Raw genomic sequence first — 21,600 nt, forward strand, 5'->3', positions numbered from 1 at the left:
CTTGTCTGAAACCTGTGGGTACAGACTAAATGATACTTACTTTTCCTTCAGTAAGTTGTAAATGTTGGAAGAGGTGGTGATCCTGCGGTTCTATCTGTTTACTAGTATGTTTAACCGTGTGCTGACGTCCAATCACAGTAAGACAACATGTCGTTGTTGCCTTTGACTGCAAGAAAACATATGCAATGGCCTAAATCAGGATTTTTCATATCAACCTCAGGGTGCCACCACAAAGTCATGACTATAATACGTAATAAGGACCTGTTATTGTGGGAACCATTCCTCAGAAAATGAGCTGTGTTATCAGGGCTTGTTATAACACAAATAACTGCATGACAAAAAATCACATGGAAGTCAGACTCTTGACCCTCATCCAAACCAGAGTTTGTCAGGGTCCATTTTATGCCCCATTTATCTGTGAAGTCAGATTGTAAATAAGATTATAAATATTGTTTCAGTCCAGTGTTTTGTTTTTTTAAGGAAAATTGGTCTGAAGGCTGTTATCAGTGATCATAAAAGATGGCATGTTTCAAAACTGTTAAGCAATGAAACGTGTGTTTGACAAAACTTTTAAAAGGCACATATAGGTTTTAGTTATTTACACTCTCCGCTCATCTTAATGATCAACTCTATCACTGGTGCACCCACCCTTTGACTGCCTTTTTGCGGGTATTTTTCAAATGTGTACACTGTTTATAAATTGTCCGAATTAGGTTCATCTTAAAAAATATTGTGTCATAAGTGAGGACGCCCCCTTTTGTGAGAATCACGTTGTATTGTCGTCTCGAAAATGAAGAGAAACTGCACCGTGTCCAATAGTAGCTGCGGCTCGGTGGGCGGGGACAGCTGCGCCCGAACACCATAAATCTCTCGCGCACACATGCGCGGCTTCTGTAGGGATCTGGTGCTGCGCTGCTTCCTGGTTGTCTGCGTTCACAGCCTGTTGCTGAAGATGGAGAAGAGCCTGGACAAAGTGCAGAAGAAACCTATTCGCCTCATCGCAGCAATTTGTAACAACATGGGGATGGGGAAAGACGGAACACTGCCGTGGAGTTTACCGTAAGAGTGAAACCGTTCGTGGAACAGCTTCCTTAAAAACGGACACATTGTGACAGTTTTACTTTACATTCTTACATTCAGTGCTGTTGTGCATCTGAGATTGGATTTAGCTTGTAAGATTTGGTAATGACCAGATGATCTTTAATCATGTCTGAAGATAGATAACAGTTATAGTTAGTTATAAGCAGCTGTGCTAACGGCATTAATGTAGACAGTTTATCACTGTTGTGCAGTTGTAAAAGTGGTGCTGCATACAACCAACATATAACCAATAGCTCTTAAAATCTGAAATCAACAAGTGACTGTGTTCTGTTTGACTAAATTTGGGAAATGTGTCTTCCACAGGTCTGAATTCCAGTTCTTTTTGAAAACCATCACAAGAGTATCGAGACCAGGTATTCCTCAGCATTCCTACAGAAAAACAGCATTTTCATGATAAGAATTTGGGTTAACACATCTTATAGAGTTTAAAAAAAGTCAATTATTAAATCTGATTGTTCTTTTTCTTTTTTTGTTTTGTGTTATTTATTTAAATCTATTTATTTCCTTGGACATGTTGATCCCCAGTCATGTGATTTTTTTTTTTTTTACCTTATCAGAGGGGTGACAGCAGTACAAGTTAAAGTGTATTTAATCTTAAAATATTTCGTCAATTGTAGGAAACATGAATTTGATTATCTGGGGAAGGTTGTGCTGGAACTCCCGACCAGAAAATATGTTACCTCTGGCCAACTCTTTGCATGTGGTTTTGAGTAATACACTGAGGTGAGTATTTACACACACAAACACCACACAAACATCATCAAGGCCATCAGGGAATTCAAAAACTGGTCACAGGTTTAATTGATCTTTTTTCTGTGACATCTCCTTTAATACAGCACGGTCCCAGATAACGCCCAATTCTTGTGTCGGGATTTTGAGAGCGCCGTACGCCTGGCTGCAGAGCCCCCCCTTGCTGACATAATAGAGACCATCTGGATTCTTGGTGGGACGCGTGTCTACGAGGTAAAAGACTAACCAGAAACCCAGGAACCAGCTTGGTATTTCTGCATTGTAACATGTTTTAATAATGAAAAGGCATGTTTTTCACAATTTGACACTAGCAAAGTCACTTTGTCAAAGTGTCATGGCTTTCTGTGATACTTCAATAGAGCAGAGCAACTGATGATATTTTATTAAAACCTGCATGTGCTGTCAAAAGGCCTGTACAGCAGCAGTTCTCCACCCCAATGATCTGTAGCTTACTTCTTTGTGTTTAATCAGATTTGTTTTAGTCAGAGCAGGGACATAATAAACAGCCTCTAGTGGCAGATTAGTGACACAACAACTTATCATTACGGGCTTAGTTACAGACTCTCTTTTGCTGCTCCACAGCTTGTATTTGTGTCTCGTACTTTGTCACATCAAAGTACCAAATTTCCAGAGTAATTTGTTTCTCGTTTGGGCTTCAGTAACTCCTTAAAGTTTAATTGTATTGATCGACTTTGAGCACATTTCCTGAAACAGCTTCATGTTGTTGCAGTAGCTGTTTGCAGGAGGAATCAAAATAATCCAGTTGATGAATCGTTTGTCAGAGGATATTTGAGTTGCACTTCTAGTATTTTGGTCTGTTTGTCAAATTGGGCAGTTATTGAGCTAAGGTTTAATCTTCTACATCTGATTAGTTTCAGGAATGTTCTTACCTTAACCCCCTTGTAGCTGTTTTGCACCCAGTAGGGTTGGACTTTCACCTTTTATAATGGGACATCATTTATTATTATTCACAGCTTCACCAAAGTTCCAAGTCTAATCAGTCAGAATAATGAAACACATTTTTCTTTGGAGAGCAGAGCAATTCTGCAACACACCAGTTTCTAATTAAAAACAGCAGCCAAGCCAAAGACAGAAAGACAGCCCCATACTCTTGTTGAGTCTTAATTAAAGCCATCAGCAGGGTTGGTAAATATACAGGGTTTTCTTTCTAGATAGTGGCAAAAATAAAGTTTTTAAAGTCTTCTCCTAATCTAAAAGTTTCCAGAGTTTGATTTATATAAAGTGATGCACCAGACATCTGAAATACTTCTGATTAAAGGTTTGAGTATCTCACTCATCATGTAGCCTTAAAAGATGAAAAGGATTTTTAACAATCACAGAGCAGCTTAACTGAAAAGATAAGGTATAAACATACAAGTTTACTGTAGGGTAAGGGTTAATATTCTCTTTTTATCCAGGATTCGTTGAAGCACCCGTGGTGTGACCTGCTTTACCTGACAGATGTAATGGCTGACTTCGACTGTGATGTCTTCTTCCCTGAGTTTGACAGAGAACTGTTTAAATTACAGGAAAGGTAAGTTGTCATCTAATTTCTCAACTGTTGAGAGTCAGCGTTTCCTGATGCAGGGGCTCTGGCCCCAAATTTGAACTTACTGGCATTTAAAGCAATAGTAAAAGATTTATTTCCAACCCTCATGATTAGGCAATTTTTGCTTTTTGATTTAAACTCAACATCAGCACAGTCGTCGGAGTGAGTCGTCAGTTCAGCTCAAAAGGATTTGCTAAGTTTGAATATTTGATCAGTTTTACTTCGGTTCCCCTCAAAAATATAAGGTTGTTTTATATACTATTTCATCATTTTTTAGACACTGAAACTCTGCTTCTATGTATTTTGACTGTCATTCATTACGTGTTTGTTTTTCTCTATTCTGATGAACGCACAACACCTGTTTTCTTTTGTTTCCAAACAAGATTTCCAGATGTACCAAGTGACATTCAAGAGGAGCATGGCATTAAGTTCAAGTTTCAGGTTTTCAAGAAAGAGACTGCTGACACCATGAAGTGAAAAAAGGCAACGAAAAAACAAGAAAGGGACCTAATCAGAAAACACTCTGATCCTTACTTCCTTAAAATCCACAGTTTTCAACATTATTTGCTAGTGATGCTCCGATCGATCGGCTGCCGATCATGATCGGCCGATAATGACCAAAAATAGCCTGATCAGCGATCGGAAAAATATGCCGATCAAAAAACCGATCACGTGACGTAAATTACTAGCGACCACTTTCTAATGTGGTACGTACGTGAGGTGTGTACAGAACCGAACAGGCAAAACCTCTACAGTGCATCTCGACAACATGACCTCTCCTGTCTGGAATTTCTTCAAAGTGTGTCAGAAAGATTTGAAACTTACTGCGGTCACGCCATCTGCGCTCCGGAGAGGCACGGTCGCGCTATCTACACTTGAAAATCGAGTGCCCGTTTACATCTACGGTAAAGCGTGTGAGCGGATTTATGGTGCATTCAAGTGCACCCCGTAAACTCAGAAATCTATTTGATCTTTAATTTGTTGGAATACATACACCTGTCATTACTTGGTTGTTTTTTTTACTACATTCTTTTTAATGATTAAAATAAAATGATAGAACAAAATTGTTGAAGCATATTCAGAATCAAACTCATTTCTGCACAGTCAGATTTGAAAACTTCATTTAGAACCAAATCAAAATGTTCTCTGCCGACTCCACCAGATTCTTGTTCTACATGTCCCCAGCTACCTCTGTGGTGATTTTCAAGTCATTCGACTGCATCATTGTTTAATAATCTGATGCTGAAATCATACCCAGTGGATGATGTATATGGGCAGATTAAAATATGAATAGAAAATAAAAAAAACAATTGTTTTCTGCAAACTCCACCAGATTCTTGTTCTACATGTCCCCAGCTACCTCTGGCGGTTTCATTTCTATAAATGGTGCACTCTCTGCTAGATGAAAGGCATGGAAATGTCCGATTCCTTCCGTGATCGGCAGTGATCGGCAATCGGGCAGATCATGATTTTGGTGATCGGTCCAAAAAATGCTGATCGGAGCATCACTATTATTTGCTGAATCAGGCTCTCCCTTGACAGAAAGACTCAAAAGCAAAGTCTGCCATTGTGTTTTTTAAAATTCAAGGGAAGCCAAGGTCTTGTTAAGACTCTTATAATCATTCAGTGTTCCAGTTTGTAAATACATGAAAACCTTATAGCAATTCTTGCACTTCCAGCTTACTTAAAGCAATACTATGTAACATTTCTACCTTAAAATAACAGCTTGAAAAAAATTGTGCGGCTAGAATGAGTTTTAATATTACGATTGGCCTGTCTCCTATGCCCTTCGGGGGTCTGAGTTGGAAAAACTGCGCTATGTAACTTTGCTGGACCGGCCCGGGAGCTGAGCGGAAGTACTTCGACTTGCTTTCTGGCACACCTACCGCAAAAACAAATAGACCCCTCTCACGCTCCCAGGTACATTTGATTACTCTTACCTTCTCGGTCGACATAGCTTGCACCTTCTGACTCCTCGCCGGTTCGTCAACAAACGTGAAACGTGAAAGCGAAAGGGTGTTGTATTTACGACAGTGTAACCGTACATTACCTCCAAGCCTGTAGGGGGAGCTCCATAGTGGGCTTTTTGAGAAGTTACATTGTATTGCTTTAAGTATATTTGTGCTTTTATGTGTCTTTTTTCACATTTCTGCTCATCATCAAGATGTCGTGTTAAGTTCTGGTGTTAAAAGAAAAACAAATTCTGCCACCATGTTCAGTTGTCATCTTGTCACTTGTCAGTGTTCCCTTCTCGTCCTCCCACTCAGTTATATTGCAGCTGCACAGAAAACATGTTGTCAGTGAGTCAGCCAGCTCCCGACGTCAAGGACAGCCGCAAGCTGACTTTCACAGCAGATATACTCCTGTCTAAGCCAACACGAAAGGTGCCTGTTTAGAAAAAGATTTTTCACCTGGTTGTATTTGATCCCTTTAGCCACTAGGTGGTGGCAGCAGTGAGAAAACTGGACAGAAGGTTTGGCTGTCTCTCTGGTACCTGATTATTATCATATTTTATCATCAGCTTCAAGTCAAATAATATGTTCTAAACTACTATTAAAAAACTGCACAATGAAAGCTCAGTGTTGGTGAATTCAAGGAACGTCCACCATCCATCGTCTCTATGGGCTTTCTATGGTTAGATCCGGGGGGAATGAAGGCAGCTGATGACTTTCAGTGGTTATATTTAGCTTTTTTTAAAGTTTTTATTTTCCTTCAGTGTTTTTTCTAGCTGTTGTTGATGCATTCAAAAGACATGCAGAATAATGACGCCCACATCAAAGATGCTACTAGATACTTCAGGCTTTCCTTCCTTTACTTAATGACATCACCATGAAGCTTTTTTTTGTATGATCCCTTCCCAGAAGCGAGTTTGAATCACATCAAACAAATAATGAGTAGCTGCTTTTCATTTAGCCATTTTGCCTAAGCTGGCTAGAAAAAAAAAGCTTCTTAAGATATATAAGAAAGCATGAAAATCTATTCTAGCAGATCAATTAAATTAAATTATGACCCTCTCTGTAAGCAGGATTTTTGCTTTGTAAGGGTTCAAACATCTCTTCGCCTTTCCAATTTGAACTTAAACTTGAGAACTTTTGGAAAGTTTCCTGTTGCCTTCTCTTCTTCCTTGTTTATACAAATCTTTTTTGGTAACTCCCGTTTTTTTTAGTACAGTTTCCCCCAATATTTCCCCGAGCAGAGTGAATGAGAACACATACAAAAGCGTACAGGAACAGGCAGTCCAAAAGATTTTCAATTACTCAGAATACACTTGTAAAAGGAGCATCGCATCATAAAAAGCCCAGTTTAATGCTCAGAAATCTGTTTGACAATGTCAGCTGTTGTTGTAGAAGAAACCCATCTATGCTCTGTTCTGTTTGGTTGTCCCAGTAAGCCTTGGTAGTGTGACAGTGAAGCAGCACTGACAATAGTGGTGTTAATGTGTTTCCTCTGTGTTAATGTTCACAAATCTGCCACCCTCAAAACCTTCATCCATTGTCAACCCAGTAAAAATAAGGGAATCAACAAATGAACATTTTTTTTTATCTGTAGAGGATTTTTGTCCAGTCAGCACTGTTTATTCATTTGAGCTACACCACACAGATTCTCCCCATCAGACTGCAGTCTGATGAAACCACTGAACAACGTCACAGTTTTATAACACCAAGGGGATGAAGTAAAGATAGAAAGGGATCTACTCTACACCGAGTGAGGATTTACTGAGCTGCTGACAATGAAGCAAGACTTAACTGAATAATGTTGTTTTTTTTGCATAAATAAGGTGGATTTGTGTTCAACAAGAGCTATGGACCTCCGTCTGTTGGACACCTTCAAAATGCTCGAATCGCTGTTGCTGCGAGAGTTGTTGAGGCTGAGATTGGTCAACTTTATCCCAATATTTTATGTGTGCGCTCCCTCTAATTATCTATTATATTACGTACACTTAATGTAACCTACGAATTAGCTCTTAATTTGAGATTGTGAAATATGTGGATTGTATAGTTTTTTAAGCTCTCATTATGTGTGACTCATTTTTGCAGCTTGCTCACCATTCTCAATGAACCTTGAGTAAATTGCTGTGATCTACAGATAAGGCAGTACACCTTTATCATCTTTTGGCCCTGTTTTCTCACTTGTCCATGGCCTCTTCAGCATTTTTTTCCAAACAGATTCTCTATTATGTTTGGTTTAGTGATATTATTATATATTTATTATTATTCTTGTTTTATAGATCAATAAAGTGGTCTGATGCAGCTGATCCTGCACGTCATTATCAAACTATTTTGAAACCATTATGCTGTGTTTTGTCGCCATCTTCTAAAATTCATGATACTAAACTAAAGTTTCCAAAAGGTTAGGTTACTGTGTAAAATGTAAAAGAGACAAACTGAATGCAGTGATTTGCAGATTATTTAAAGGAAAACGCCGGAAAGTTTCAAATTTACTATTTTCCCTGGTACATGTTCCCCAAAATCGATTTCTCACCTTGTTTACATTTGTCAGCCTGAGAGAGTAACATTCGCGAATGTTTGAAATTCAAGTTATACCGCTCTGGCTCTCTCTCCCTAGCGCCGCCATGTTCACTCAACATGACGTCAGAAATGCAAACATTTTTTCTACAGCAATGGAAGACACTTACGAACTGTCTTGGTCTGACTCGGACCCGGAGATAGAATGCGAAGTTTCGCCTGAGTCCGAGTCAGATCATGATCAGCCTCTCGATCCAAGTTATGTTAGTTTATAGCCATCAGCCGAGATGGTCGGATAAGGCTAAAATTAAGGATGGACAAGTGGCTGTCGCAGCAGCCGCGACACCGCCGCCAAATGCTAACGACTCACCGGTTGTATCCACGAGCCGTGAGGCGTTTCCGGACCCCATGCCCAACCTTGTGTACCGTTTCCAGGCCTACCGGCAGGTGACCTACTTTCTCCGTGGGAGACTTGGGAAGCGCTTCCGAAGAGTGATTCCCTCCTGTGCGGTGTGGGCGATCAGGGATAAATATGAGTCGCAGGACGGGACCTACAAGGGTTTCCTTCACGCCGACGAGGCAGTTGTAGACTATCACTACAGATATATGTGAACATACATGTTGAAATAAGAATAATTTCTAATTCTACTATATACAGGTAGTATTCAATCATTGTGTATTTCCAAGTTACACTCTACACTTTGTTAGAGCACACTCCCGCCACACAAGTAGAATTTTATTTCCGCTGCACAAGTAGAATTGCATTTCTGACGTAAAATATGCCCGGATGTGGCTGAACATGGCTGCGCCCATGGCCAGAAGTGAAAAAATCTGGGAGCACAAGGTTATGGGTTGAATAATGTAAAACAGTGTGAGAAATCGATTTTGGAGGACAGGTGTCAGGGAAAATAGGAAAATTGAAATTTTCCGACGTTTTCCTTTAAGCCCCATCTTCGACTGAAAATAGTACAAAAACAACATATGACATGTCTAAACATATATAATATACATGGATTTATATTAAATTAGTTGGGATAGGTGCATGTTAACCACTGTGCTGCATTATCTCATGTTTTAAAAACACAACACAGTTTTTTGCAACCAACCAGACCATATTTGGTCTGCAGGCAGGCCAATTTAACACCACAGAGTTGTGCTGTTGCGACATGAGCAGAATATGGTTGCCATGCTGAAATAAACATTGCCTTCTTGAAAATTATCTGGTTGGTAGCATTCAGACATGAACACTGACTCACATCATGGTCAGCATTATTTAAAGGTCGCATGATACATGATTTTGAGAAAAAATTCAATTTTTTGATTCATCAGACCACCGAGCAGCTTTGCACATTGCTCTGCTATGGTGGAACTTTTAGTAAGGCACAGAGTCAGTTATTTTCTGAGGAGATAGGAGGCTTTTATAATAATGTCTTGCAAGAGAGAACAACACAGTACAAGATACAGAGCTGCTCTGACCACTGAGACAAAGACTCTTCAGCTATAATGCAAATTGTTGCTTCTTCGCTCCTTGGGTATTGTTGAGCATTCTTATCTAGTCTACCTTTCCTCCTAACCACAGTTGAGGTTTCCCAGACACAGCTGTAAATACCAGCTTCATCCCCGTCGCCCTAAAGTGCAACTTTATCATTATAATGAGCACACAAGGTTTAAGAGAGAAAAGAAAAACAGGACATGGTGGTATCTTGCAGCAGGTTATACACAGTAACATTCAATACAATGCATACAATAATTAATTTTCCTTTTCCTTATATTAACACAAATGAAAGAAGAAAAATAGTAACTTTATCTGTAAGACATCAGCCTGCGTTTGCACACAACATGAGCTTAAAACAAAGGCCTCATAGTGATAAAGGATCCAATGATAAACAATCAAAAGATCAACAGTTTCTGCCATTGTTCGCACGTGTGGAGGTTACTAGCACTTAACACACCGGTGGAGTACAGCTTTTACTGCTGAGTCTTTTCTTTGTCCTTCAGGGCATGTTGGTGAGGCTGATGTATGTCAGGGTGGAAGTCATTTATTGGTTCTGGCACCTTTTTAGTGACTGGCGTGAATCAAGGTTGCTCTTTCTGCGTCTTTAACAGCTGTATGAGTGACCAGTAGCACCTGGAACGGGCCAGCGTTTGGACTTCCAGTGTTTCCTGCAAAGTTCCCTCATGACTACCCAATCACCTGGTTGGAGTGCGTGCAGGGGTGTGTCTGCTGAGGCTGGAAGTGCTCTTTTCACTGTCTGTGAAACTTGACAGTAAGACAACATAGCGTCATGACCAGCAGTTGTGGAGGGGAGGGGTCTGGTTACAGGTCCCACTCCCATGTTAGGAGGTCTGCCAAATAAAACTTCAAATGACCTAAGATTCACTCGAGCTCTGGTTCTCATCCTCATATAGGTGAGCACAATGGGTAATGCTTTTGTCCATGGCAGACCCGTTTCTTCACAACATTTGGCTAACTTGGACTTTAATGTACCATTTTCTCTTTCCACAGCCCCTCCGCTCTGTGGATGATAAGCACAGTGTTTGCACAAGCTTATTCCCAGGAACTTACCAACCTCGGCCAATGCTGTGTTTAAATAATGTGTGCCATTATCACTGTTGATCTTCTCTGGAATGCCCCACCTTGGAACGATTTCTGTCAGCAGTGCTTGTCTATTTGTATGTTTTGCAGGAAAAACTTCAACCCAGTTACTAAAAATGTCAGCTATTACTAGTGCATATTTCTAGACAAAGTTGTTCTAGTGAGTTGAACAAAATACATCATTAAATATTCAAAAGGTCTTTCTGGTGAAGGGTGTGCAGCTTGTGAGGTGTGTATTGCTTTTGCTGCATTGTGTGTGGCACAAACTATACGTGACTGACAGTATTTTTTGTGCATATGAGCTGAACCCTTTTGTATTCCATTGCACTGAACCGTGCTCTGGATTGTTGTTGAAATATATCGCTCTTTAATCTCTGTGGATGGTAGAGTTTTAAGTTACATTAGTTGATGCATGGGTGAACTGTTTTCACTGAATTTCAGAAAAGTTTCATGGCCCATGCCATGTTTCTACCAAACACAGTCATTTTTTTGCTTAAAGGTGTCAAATCTGACAGATTCCTCCAACATCAATTCGTCCTTTTATGAAGCTCCCTCCAGGTACATTTTTGGAAAACTATGACATCACAAGAGTGAGGAGACAAGAAGAGCCTGCAGCCTCTCTGGGATGCTAGTTTTAATCCAGTGATTTTACCAACTTGTTGCAAATTTACCTAATTAGTTGTGTTATATTCCACCAGGTGTTCATTTTAGCATAACAAAACTCTCCAGTCTTTTCTCGCCCCAGTCCAACTGCTCTGTGACAAATTGCTCGCATGAAATTAAAAATGTATTATTGTATTATTTCCAATTAAATACAGGTCTTAGAGACTTTGCATATTATTGAATTCTGTTGTTAATTACATTTTACATGTTGTCCCAACCTTGCAAAAATGTCTTAATTAGAAACAGCATTTATCCTCCTGGCATAGAAGACTCTCACTCATTTAAGAGACAGACATTTAAATAGTCAATGAAATGAAAAAATCAGTCATGGATGAAATGACAGAGATACCCAACAGACCGACCATAGATGAGCAAATGTTTTTGATTTGTGAATCTCACACGGTGTTCGGTGTAGAGTCTTATTTACTCTTTGTCATTGAACGTCCATCAGTGTGGCATTTATTTTTCCGCACGCAGCATGTAAAGTATATTGTGTCATCACGTTAAGGGCAGATCTGACAGACAAGTGGTGACAGACAGTGGACTTTGTGGTGTAGACTGGAGGAGAAATGTTGAAAAGAAAGAACATTGAATTCCCAGTTTATGATGCAAATGTAAATTAACCAGAGCAACTCACAACATGAGGTGAAAAATATGTTAAAGGGTGAAAATGCATGAGTGATGCATGTATTTTTTTATAGGATACAAAATATGAATTTCAGAAATTCTATCAAATTTGGTATTATTTGGTGAACACAATATTTTTCTTCCTTGAAGTCAATGTTGAATGTTTAATTTGCAAAAAGCTAATTTTACATCTACTTTAACAGCTTTGTAAGAATATACTTCTTGATAAAAACAAAAGGAAAATAATACCTCAGTCTGACAATAAATCAGGATATAAGGCCATCTGTGCTCGTACTTCAGCTGGAAATCATTGCTTCTAATTGCAGATGTCATCTGTTTCTGCTGAGATATGACCTATAAAAGCACTATGTTAAGCGTGGCTAATGTCAACCAATGGCATGTTTGAAATGAAAAAGGATCATTCATACTTTATGGTATTAACCTCTCTGACTTGTCTGTGTAATTCAAGAGCTCAGTACGGCTGTCGACAGGGGACAAGAGGACAAAGGGTGAGAAATAGATGTGACTTGCATTCATACACTGAAGCCCTGTCTATTCTGCCTTGTCTTGATTCATCATGAACATCTCTTTGTATTTACTACTTTGAATCGGTAGAAGACACAGACTGTAACCTTCCAATCTGATGAGTTAAAGCAAATGCCAGTGAAAATTAGAAACCTTCGACACGTCAGCTGCAGCGTACTTCAAGTAATATGTAGCCCCTCAGGGTTTATAAGTTGTTGAATGGTTGTAAAAATGAGCTCTGGTCAGGCATCTATCTGCTGAGCACACATTCATTACCAGATGCACTCACTTTTGCATCATCTACCCATTGGCTATCGCCATGACTACAGGACCATGTTGAGTGTTGCTGACGGCAGCAGATGGAAGTGGAAGTTGTTGATGCACAACCCCACAAGTCTGGACACGCATACCCTCTGTCTTTGTCGTGACCCCCATCGTGAGAGAGAGGGAACCTTGAGGCATAAAGTCATGCCTTCATTAGCTGTGACGTGCCCATTAAAAGCCCCTCGTTATTCAAGGGCTTTTGTTGGCTCTAAAACATCACAACACATTTTAAACCGAACATGGGACATTTTAATATGCCCCCTTGGTGTAGACAATGCCAAGTATGATTTTAAAATAGTTTAAACTAGTCTTTAAAATAAGTCTTTTTTTGATGACCACAGGCATTCAAATCTTTATTGAACAAGGCCAAACATAAAGATCAATTTAGCATAAATTGAACTGAAATTTAACAGCTTTTAAAATAAAGATGGGAACAAAGATTTAAAAAAAAAGGGTTTGTTCAAATAAACCACTTCTGATCTAAATCAAAGGAACAACCTTTTGCTTCCTTTTTTAATCTAAAAATGTTGCAGTGTTAGACTTAATTTGAAGTGACAGTAAAGTGATATGTTGGTATTGAAATATAGCTTTTGATAAAGTGTATCCATCTGCAGTTACAATAAAACTGAGCCACATTCCCTCCCTGAGGGGAAAAGTTGTGCTGCCAAGAATATTGTGTGAAAATGAGCTGTAAATAAAATGGGTTGAAAAGTCTCAGTTATAATCAATAATGCATTTGATGACGACTCAGCATGTGTGTCATAATACTGTTATGTCAAGCAGTTTTATGTGAACTAACTGTAATGAGGTAACTTGTAAATGAGCTGCAATATTTTGGCAACTGGCAGTATCGCTTTGAAAAACTGTCAGAGATTAAGACATCATTGCATTTAACTTTCTGACATAAATCTGGGAAGTCATTACATTGCCATCTTCGTCTCTTCCAATATGAATTTACAGTAGCAATAAAATTGCACCGCTTTAAAAGTGTAATACCAATCAGACTCAACTGAGAGAAGACTCGATGTTCAGCCAGGACCACTTTAGTCTAAACGATCAGTATAATTGTTTGAAATTCCATCCATCCATCCATCCATTCATTCATTTTCTATACCCACTGAATCCGTCGGTCGGATGGAGCCTATCCCAGCGGTCACCGGGCGAGAGGCGGGGTACACCCTGGACAGGTCGCCAGTCCATCACAGGGCCACATAGAGACAAACCAGACAAACAACCACACACACGCTCACGCTCTCTCCTAAGGACAATTTGGAGACACTAATTAACCTAACATTCATGTTTTTGGACAGTGGGACCAAGCCGGAGTACCCGGAGAGAACCCACGCATACACGGGGAGAACATGCACACTCCTCACAGAAAGGCCCCAGCCGGGAGTTGAACCTGGAACCTTCTTGCTGTGAGGCGACGGTGCTTGTATGAAATTATAGCTGCAATTTAGACAAGATAAGTGTGGCTCTGTTCTGGGATCTCCACATTCAGTACATCCAAAAATGGAATACTTAAGGCAGGGAGATGTAACGGAGACCCCCAGAAGGACAGAAGGGAGTAGCATCAAGGAGACATGATAATGAGTCAGACGCAGTTTGAGGATGAGCCAGGGTGGAGGTAGGTTGCCAAAAAAAAAAAAAAAAAGGAAAACAGCCTTTTTTTTTGCATTTGAAGTTTGAATGAATACAAAATAATAAAGTAAAACCAAGCACTTCAAAAAACATTCACACGATTCACAAGTAGCTTTTCAATTAGAATTAGTTTAATTTAAATCTCACAATGTTGGAGATTTTGGCAGAAGGAGAAAAAGGTGTAAAGAAGATTCTGCTTTGAGCTTTTAAGCTTAAACCCACTCTCGAGCACATGAGAAAATAACAGAATCAGAAGTCACAGTCTTTACAACGATTCAGACTTACATTTACATTTTACATTCAACATGTCCCTAAGACATTTACAACACGTCCATAAGATGTTTTATATGTCTTTATGTTTATGTTAAGATATATTATGAGCAAAAAAAATTTAAAAAAAAATCAGCCACCAGTTAATCCTTACTACTTGTGGGGTGGGACTGTACAGTCAATTGCTTTAAGGAGCAGATTAAATGAGAATCTAGCAAGCTGAGGAGAACTTAGTAGATCCTAGGTGGAGAACACAGCAGAAGCAAGGTCACACGAGGTGCTGTAGAACTTGGCGAGCTATGAGAAGCAGCAAGAAGCTTGCTGTCAAACATGAGCTAACTGCCGAAGCTAGTTCCAATAGCACAGTAAGGTAGGGTCGGGAACGGGACTAGCCTGGGAGCGAGCAGAGCAAACTTGGCACACATAAGATGCAAGGCCATACAACCAGAAGATTACTCATTTCAGAATCTCGGGAACTGTAAAACCTCTGGGAGCACCGGGCTAGCTAGCAGCAGCTCTGAGTGAGCTGGACTACTGGAGCTAGCAGCACCTTGATTGTTGACAGCATATAAAGTGTATACATTGTTACAATGATATAAATTATACATTGATAATTTCACTTGAATATGACCTTGTACAATTAATTTGACTTCCTTGAAAATTGATCACCAATTCACTGGCTGCCTGTCCATCAGAGGAATAGACTTTAAAGTTCTGATGCTGGTCTATAAAGCTCTGAATGGTCTCGGACCAGAATACATCAGCGACCTCCTGACCCAGTATGAACCTTCCAGACCCCTCAGGTCATCTGGATCCGGTCTTCTATCAGTTCCCAGAGTCAGAACCAGACATGGAGAAGCTGCATTCAGCTTCTATGCTCCACATGTCTGGAACAAACTCCCAGAAAGCCTCAGATCAGCTGAAACACTCAGTGTATTTAAGTCCAGGTTGAAGACACACCTATTTTCAGCTGCATTTGAATAAAGCACCAAGTCTGAAGCTTGAGTTTCAAAACATAATCATATTTTAACTACGGTACTGATTTCATCTATTGTTCTTATCTCTTTCTTTTTTGTTTAAAATTTAAATCATGCTTTTTATTTGTACTATTTTAATGTATCTGTAAAGCACTTTGAATCGCCTTATTGTTGAATTGTAAATGTAAATATAAATGTAAATGTACTTTATTTATACAGCCCTTTACAGACAATCCTTACGGTGTACCAAAGTGCTTTACAACAGGTAATAAATAAAGAGAAGAATAAGTAAAAACAATAAAAGAACAGTGAAAGCAATAAAATACAACAAAATCAAATAAGATAAAATAAGATAATAGTGTCATCATACTACTGGGCATTAAAAGCAATCCTAAATAAGTAGGTTTTTAGCCCATATTTGTTGAATTGTGCTATACAAATAAACTTGCCTTGCCTTGCCTCAAAGATGTCTGGCTGATATTTTGTTTTCCCACTAGGCTTTATTAAACAGTCATATCACATTAGATATACAAATGTATTACTGAACTGAGTCATTGCTAAGCAGTGACTGGATACACTGCTGTCAGCTGCTGGCAGATGGAGTTATGGGCGGCGTCAAATTAGCACATTTACATCTCACCATTCACTTAATGAAGAAGAGGTAGAGTCATGTTCCAAGTCATTTTAAAGCCATGAGAGGTTATTTTTCCAGGTAAAACCTAACTTGAGTATTTAAAGGATTTGTAACTGCTGAAGGGGGACTTTAAAATTGCGTTTGGGAGTTTGAAATTAAAGGCATCCCCACAGACAAAACACACTGAAGTTCAAGTTTTGGCATTGTTGGCATTTGTCCAGTTGAACCATATCGAAAAGAAAACACAAAAGCACCTTTAGACTTAGGACACTTAAATCTTATACAGGCATTATACAGATATAAATAACCATGACAACAGTATGCATCTAGTTACAATTTTAATCTATGCTTTCACTAGTCCAACAACCACTGTCAGTCATCTACTTTTAAAGGGGCGACAGGGTTAAAAAGTGGTCTCTCTCTACGAAGCTGCAGTTTCCCAAAGCTCACCTCAAAGTCTTTCTTGGTCCCGTTAAGGGCATCCAGACTACCTGTCCTTATGTCATAGCCACGCGCCTTCAGTCTCTGGATGCGGTAATTCACTATCTGTGTTGTCAGCTCAAGAACAGTTGGAGTCTCTGTGATTTGAGACATGCTGATCCCAGCACTGAGAAGGCCCTTAAAGCGCTCAGCCAGAGTAGATTCAGGGTAGTAAAGGAGAGCTGGACACTTCAGGATGATGTCCCGCAGCTCTGCCTCAGAACAGCCAATGGTGTCCTGGGAGAACTTCAGGGTGCGACGCATGCTGTCCAGGTTCAGCTCAGTTACAAAGCCCTTGAGTTTGGAGAGGAGGCGAAGGAGCTGTGCTGTGCTGAAGCCTCTGTCTTTCAGGAACATTAGGTTCTGCCTCAGCACCTCTGGAGGCTTGAGAAGAACAAACGGGTTCTGACTCAAAAGTTTCTGAAGCCAGATTTTCATGTTGGCCTCCTCCCCTCCAAGGTCCTGATAGGCCCGTTGGAGGGTGTGGACCATCATCTGGTTCTGCTCTACTGGCCGGCTGAAGCTCTGTGGAGCGCTGGCCATGAGCTTGGTGACGATTCGCTTGTTGACGTTGAGACTCTGAAAGTAAGCGATGTTGTTCCGTTGGTTGTCATGGTGGCTAGAGGAGGTGAAGAAGGAAGCGGGGAATTTCTCTATAATACCAACCAGCTCTTTTTCACTCGGACACACAGACATCCACAGCTCTCTCTGAGTCTGCATGTGTTCTGGATTACAGAGGACAGCCTCGGGATGAATTGCTAGGATACGAGCAATGATGGGGCCCGGGGCCCCCATATCTTTTAACAGGGCAGCTACCTCCTTAGTATAGGCTGGACTCTGATGCAGCACCCAGCCATTTAGCTGCCGGACCTTCTGGATGTCCACAGAGAGATCATAAAGAGCGTCCACAGTCTGTCGGTTCTCTACTGAGCTGAACGTCGTGCATGACCTGAGTTTTAAAGGTAGAGCTGTGACATGTTGGCACCGGAGGCACAGAGATGTTGCGATCAAACGCAACATTGATGCTCACCTGAAGAAGAGGGTGAAAAGATAATAAGATAGGAGACAGCAAAATATAAGTTAATCCTTTAAAGGAAGGAAATATATTTTAGAAAATGCTTGATCCAAAAATGCAGAGACAATTGCAGGGTTATAGCCTCTTGTGCTGGTATCATGACATAGAAGTGTCACAATAAGCATCATGACTCAAAAACACATGTTTCTCACTATGAACACAGTGCAGCTAAGAACATTTCATCAGGCACTGTAATTGGATACATATTCATGGTAACTGAACTTTAGTAGATTCAATTTTTGCAGCTTTGTACCTTACTTGACAACATGTCAAGTGATAGCACTTCTGTATTTCCTTACTTTCTGTCACTTTATATTTTTTAATTGTTTTTTTCAAATTGTTTATAATTGTATAAACATTTTTATTGCTTTACTATGTTTTGCTACTGGATGCTTGAATTTCCTTTGGGATCAATAAAGTATCTATTTATCTATGTCAAGGACATTTACTTTTCATATTACACCATTTCAAAGCCTTCCTTTCTTGTGAAAATGACTATTTCCAAATGTGGGGATCCTGAATAAAAGTCTTTGCAAACTCATGATTTAATTAGCCTGCAACATGATTGTGTGAATGATGGTGTTCAACAATCTGGAACACCACTGGCACTAAAATGTAGTATTCACATCATCAAAGCATCTATAAATAGAATTTTTTTTAAAGAAAATCATATTTAGCTGGAAAACACTGACACTTTCAAACTTAAGAGTTTGAAAGCAGTGAAGAATTCTCAATGGTGATATAACTTTATCTTAAATAAAAGGATCTGAATAATTCATCAACAGTTGTTCCTGGAATTATGCCAAGTGACATCACTAGCGAACCAGTGCTACAGCAATAAAAACTTTGACAGAAATGTCTTTCACACTACTGCTTTCCACCACAAACTCAGCCTTTCAGTCTAATTCCTGAACTGAGAGATAGTTTGAACCTGCAGTGATTGCATCTCCTTAGAGGCATTTTGGAAGAGAAACTTCCAGATAAGACCCAGATCCGTTATGCTTTGTTTATCAATGTCGACCATGACAACCTTGAATTCATGATGCAGGTTCCTTCAAACAGTATAATGGTCATTCCTCCCAGATTGTGCCAGGTGTTTCATGCGGGAAAAGCATGAGCTAACTTGATTATTTGACACCATCAGTGACTGTTGGCAAGTAATAACCTGGGAAACAGCTTGTTGTAACTGAAAGCATTTTATCACCACGCTGCATATAAACCCTCGAAACATTACCTGGTTCGCCGACAACATGTGTACAAATATTTTAAGAAATAGTTAATTTGTTAAGTCATTCTAAGAATTTAGCATTCAAGCTTACAAAAAGTAAGGAGCAGCCCTGCAACACTGCCTATGGCACATCGTGTAGTTTGTCTGAGGGCTTTTACACTATTACTACCTCTTCATTTCGATGTAAGGTGTGTATTTATGTTCAGATTTCAGCAAGTATAAGACAACTTTAGATGCAAAATTAATTACCTTTAGCAGCGGTCAAAGGATCTGACGTTTTGTTATGAAACTGATTTCTTCTACTATTTGTCTGCATTATTGTGTTTACCACAGCGCCACTTGGAGGCGGAAGCAGGTACTGCAAGATGTAATCAAAAAAGGGGGGAGACGTGACCCTGAGATAGAAAAATTGTTTACAAGCAAACCAAAGAAAAGTTGGTGTAAAGGTGTCTTATAAGAATTTGAGATGCCCCAGTCCTGTCATTTATTTCAAACTCTGATCTTTTATTGCTGTCCATGTGCCCAGTAATCAAATAATTTTGGCAAAATCTGTTTCTCAAACAGCAGTTGGTATGCCTCCAAATTCTTCAGCATACGGGGCCCTGATGAGTGTAATCAGCACCAGGCTGAATTGGATTGAACACGTAGAGTTTTTCGCAGTTGGTGCTTAATCATGATGCTTGATTACCAGCTCTGCAAGCTGTTCCGGCAGCAGCACAGGAGCCACTGCTGCGGAGTGACTATCTGGGTTCATTATAGTTTATGTAGTAGTAAACAGATTATTTGTCTCAAAGGAAAACAGGCTGTTGCTTTTTTTTTTAAAAAGACTCAGTATGTTGACAGGAGTGAGCTAGTCATCCTAATTTAACTTATTAATGGTTTGTCCCTCTCAGACAGATGGCATACAAACGAGTTTCACGAGACAACTGAATCTTTTTTTTTTTAAAGCAGAATCAAAACAACTCGCCTGCAGAGTAGCCTACACAGTGTCATCCACTTTTCTTCTGTTTCCAGTAAACCCATCAACTGTTTCCAAAGCTCTTGTTGATAGTTTGAGCAGTGTTGCTTGAACAGTTCTCAGCAGGAACCAGAGATTTTTAAATCTAAACAGGGATTTAAAAAAGAAACGTCCAAAATGAGCAAACAGACTGGAACAAAAATTATTTGGAGCAGATCGTCTATGGACTCCTGTCAAGCTGCTCTGACAAATGGTTTGTGTCTGACTTGCCGAGACTTAAAAATGAAGCACATTACCTCACGCTGCGATTTGCTGTGTTTGTTCTAATGCTTAACGCTGTGTGCTGCATAAAAATGAACAACCAGTAACCAGGTTATAGCACAGTCACCCAAAACATGGAAAAAAAATAGCACCAACAAAATGGAAAGCAGTTTTTGCATTTCCACCCATCCTTCAAAGACAGGCTACTCATGGGAAAGTTGAAAGGCTTTCCCACTGTGTGGTAATGCGAGTTTGTTTGACTGACCTTTATCCAACTTGGCAAGGCATTTTCTCACATGGCAAATGGCATGAATTCCCCAAGTATGACATGTCACCTGCACAGGTGCGGGGTTTTCCAGCACAAGCGTTTGTCTTTGTTCTCTAGAGCAAACAGTGACTTTTACAACCCGAGAAACCGAAAGAATGATAATGAAAAAGAGCCTACCATACCAAGAGAACATAAATGAAGAAGAATTGAATAATACCCATAAAATGTCTGCACTTCCAAGGCTTTACCTATAGTATAGTGTCGTAGATTTAACTGCTTTTCAATGATTTCAATGCTTTGCAGCTCAGAGGCAGGTATTCTGAAAACAACAATAAAAGATAATGATTTCTGGATTGCATAATTTAGCTGTGCTATTTATTGTCTTTTAAAAGATTTAAGAGGGTCAAAGATTAAAAGAATATGATAAGAAAGATCATAACTGCTGTGTGATGCCTAATGTTTAATCAACTAATAAGTCAAGCTTAGCATGAAAAGATTTACAGCAACTTCTCCCGGATGTTTTGTGTGATAAGTTAATAGATTGTATATTAAAAAGGACTGTTGGTGTTTAAGAACTTTACATAAATGGATAATGTAAAATGTTTGTTATAAGGTCTAAGACAGTTTCTTATTATTGTATTAACACAACACATTCTCTGTGGTTTCTTAGCTCCAAAGCAGCAGACAAAAACCTACATTAAAATAAGTAAATAACTACATAAACATGTAAAACAACCAAAGTTCAACACGGAGAACTTAACATACATTTGATGTAGGAAGAAAATACCAGAAAGATATTAATGAAAAGTAATTGCTTTGTGGGTTAAAATCCCAGATTGTTTCTCTAAAAGAAGTTTAACGCACTGATTCAGCATGGAGTGACGGGTCCACGTTAAAGAAATATTGTGCAAAATGAGGCCACAAGTAGCACAACTTGTCTTTTCCTTTTGATGTGGTATCATCGGGACGCATTTTTGTTCATCTGCTTTATACTGTATCATATTCCTCACTTTTTAAAGAGTGCACACCTGATACTGCAGATAAAAAGCGCTGAATAAATGTTTTTGTTGCTTCACAACAATCATATACTGACAACTCCCTGGCAACTGAAACAAGCCACTAATCACCTGATATCGCTAGATTTATTTCAGATTAGTCTGCTCACTGAATAACTGTATGATGGTACAGAAACATTCGGTGCTTGCAT

The 21,600-nt window shown here is 39.5% G+C and overlaps 2 protein-coding genes across 2 annotated transcripts; one reads left to right on the forward strand and one right to left on the reverse strand.

Annotated features, from left to right (window-relative positions):
• Positions 1-880: 880 nt before the first annotated feature.
• On the forward strand, positions 881-5,974 carry LOC142383756 (dihydrofolate reductase). The gene is made up of 6 exons (XM_075469459.1): positions 881-1,059; positions 1,405-1,454; positions 1,719-1,824; positions 1,938-2,064; positions 3,270-3,385; positions 3,784-5,974. The coding sequence occupies exons 1-6, from the start codon at positions 881-883 to the stop codon at positions 3,875-3,877; spliced, it is 672 nt and encodes a 223-aa protein (XP_075325574.1). The 3' UTR covers positions 3,878-5,974.
• Positions 5,975-14,357: 8,383 nt separating this feature from the next.
• On the reverse strand, positions 14,358-19,207 carry mterf2 (mitochondrial transcription termination factor 2). The gene is made up of 2 exons (XM_075469460.1): positions 19,156-19,207; positions 14,358-17,633 (listed from the first exon to the last, which is right to left on the reverse strand). The coding sequence occupies exon 2, from the start codon at positions 17,621-17,623 to the stop codon at positions 16,496-16,498; it is 1,128 nt and encodes a 375-aa protein (XP_075325575.1). The 5' UTR covers positions 17,624-17,633; positions 19,156-19,207; the 3' UTR covers positions 14,358-16,495.
• Between the last annotated feature and the right edge of the window lie 2,393 nt (positions 19,208-21,600).

The sequence above is a fragment of the Odontesthes bonariensis genome, chromosome 7 (genome assembly GCF_027942865.1).
Source record: "Odontesthes bonariensis isolate fOdoBon6 chromosome 7, fOdoBon6.hap1, whole genome shotgun sequence".
Lineage (NCBI taxonomy): Eukaryota > Metazoa > Chordata > Actinopteri > Atheriniformes > Atherinopsidae > Odontesthes > Odontesthes bonariensis.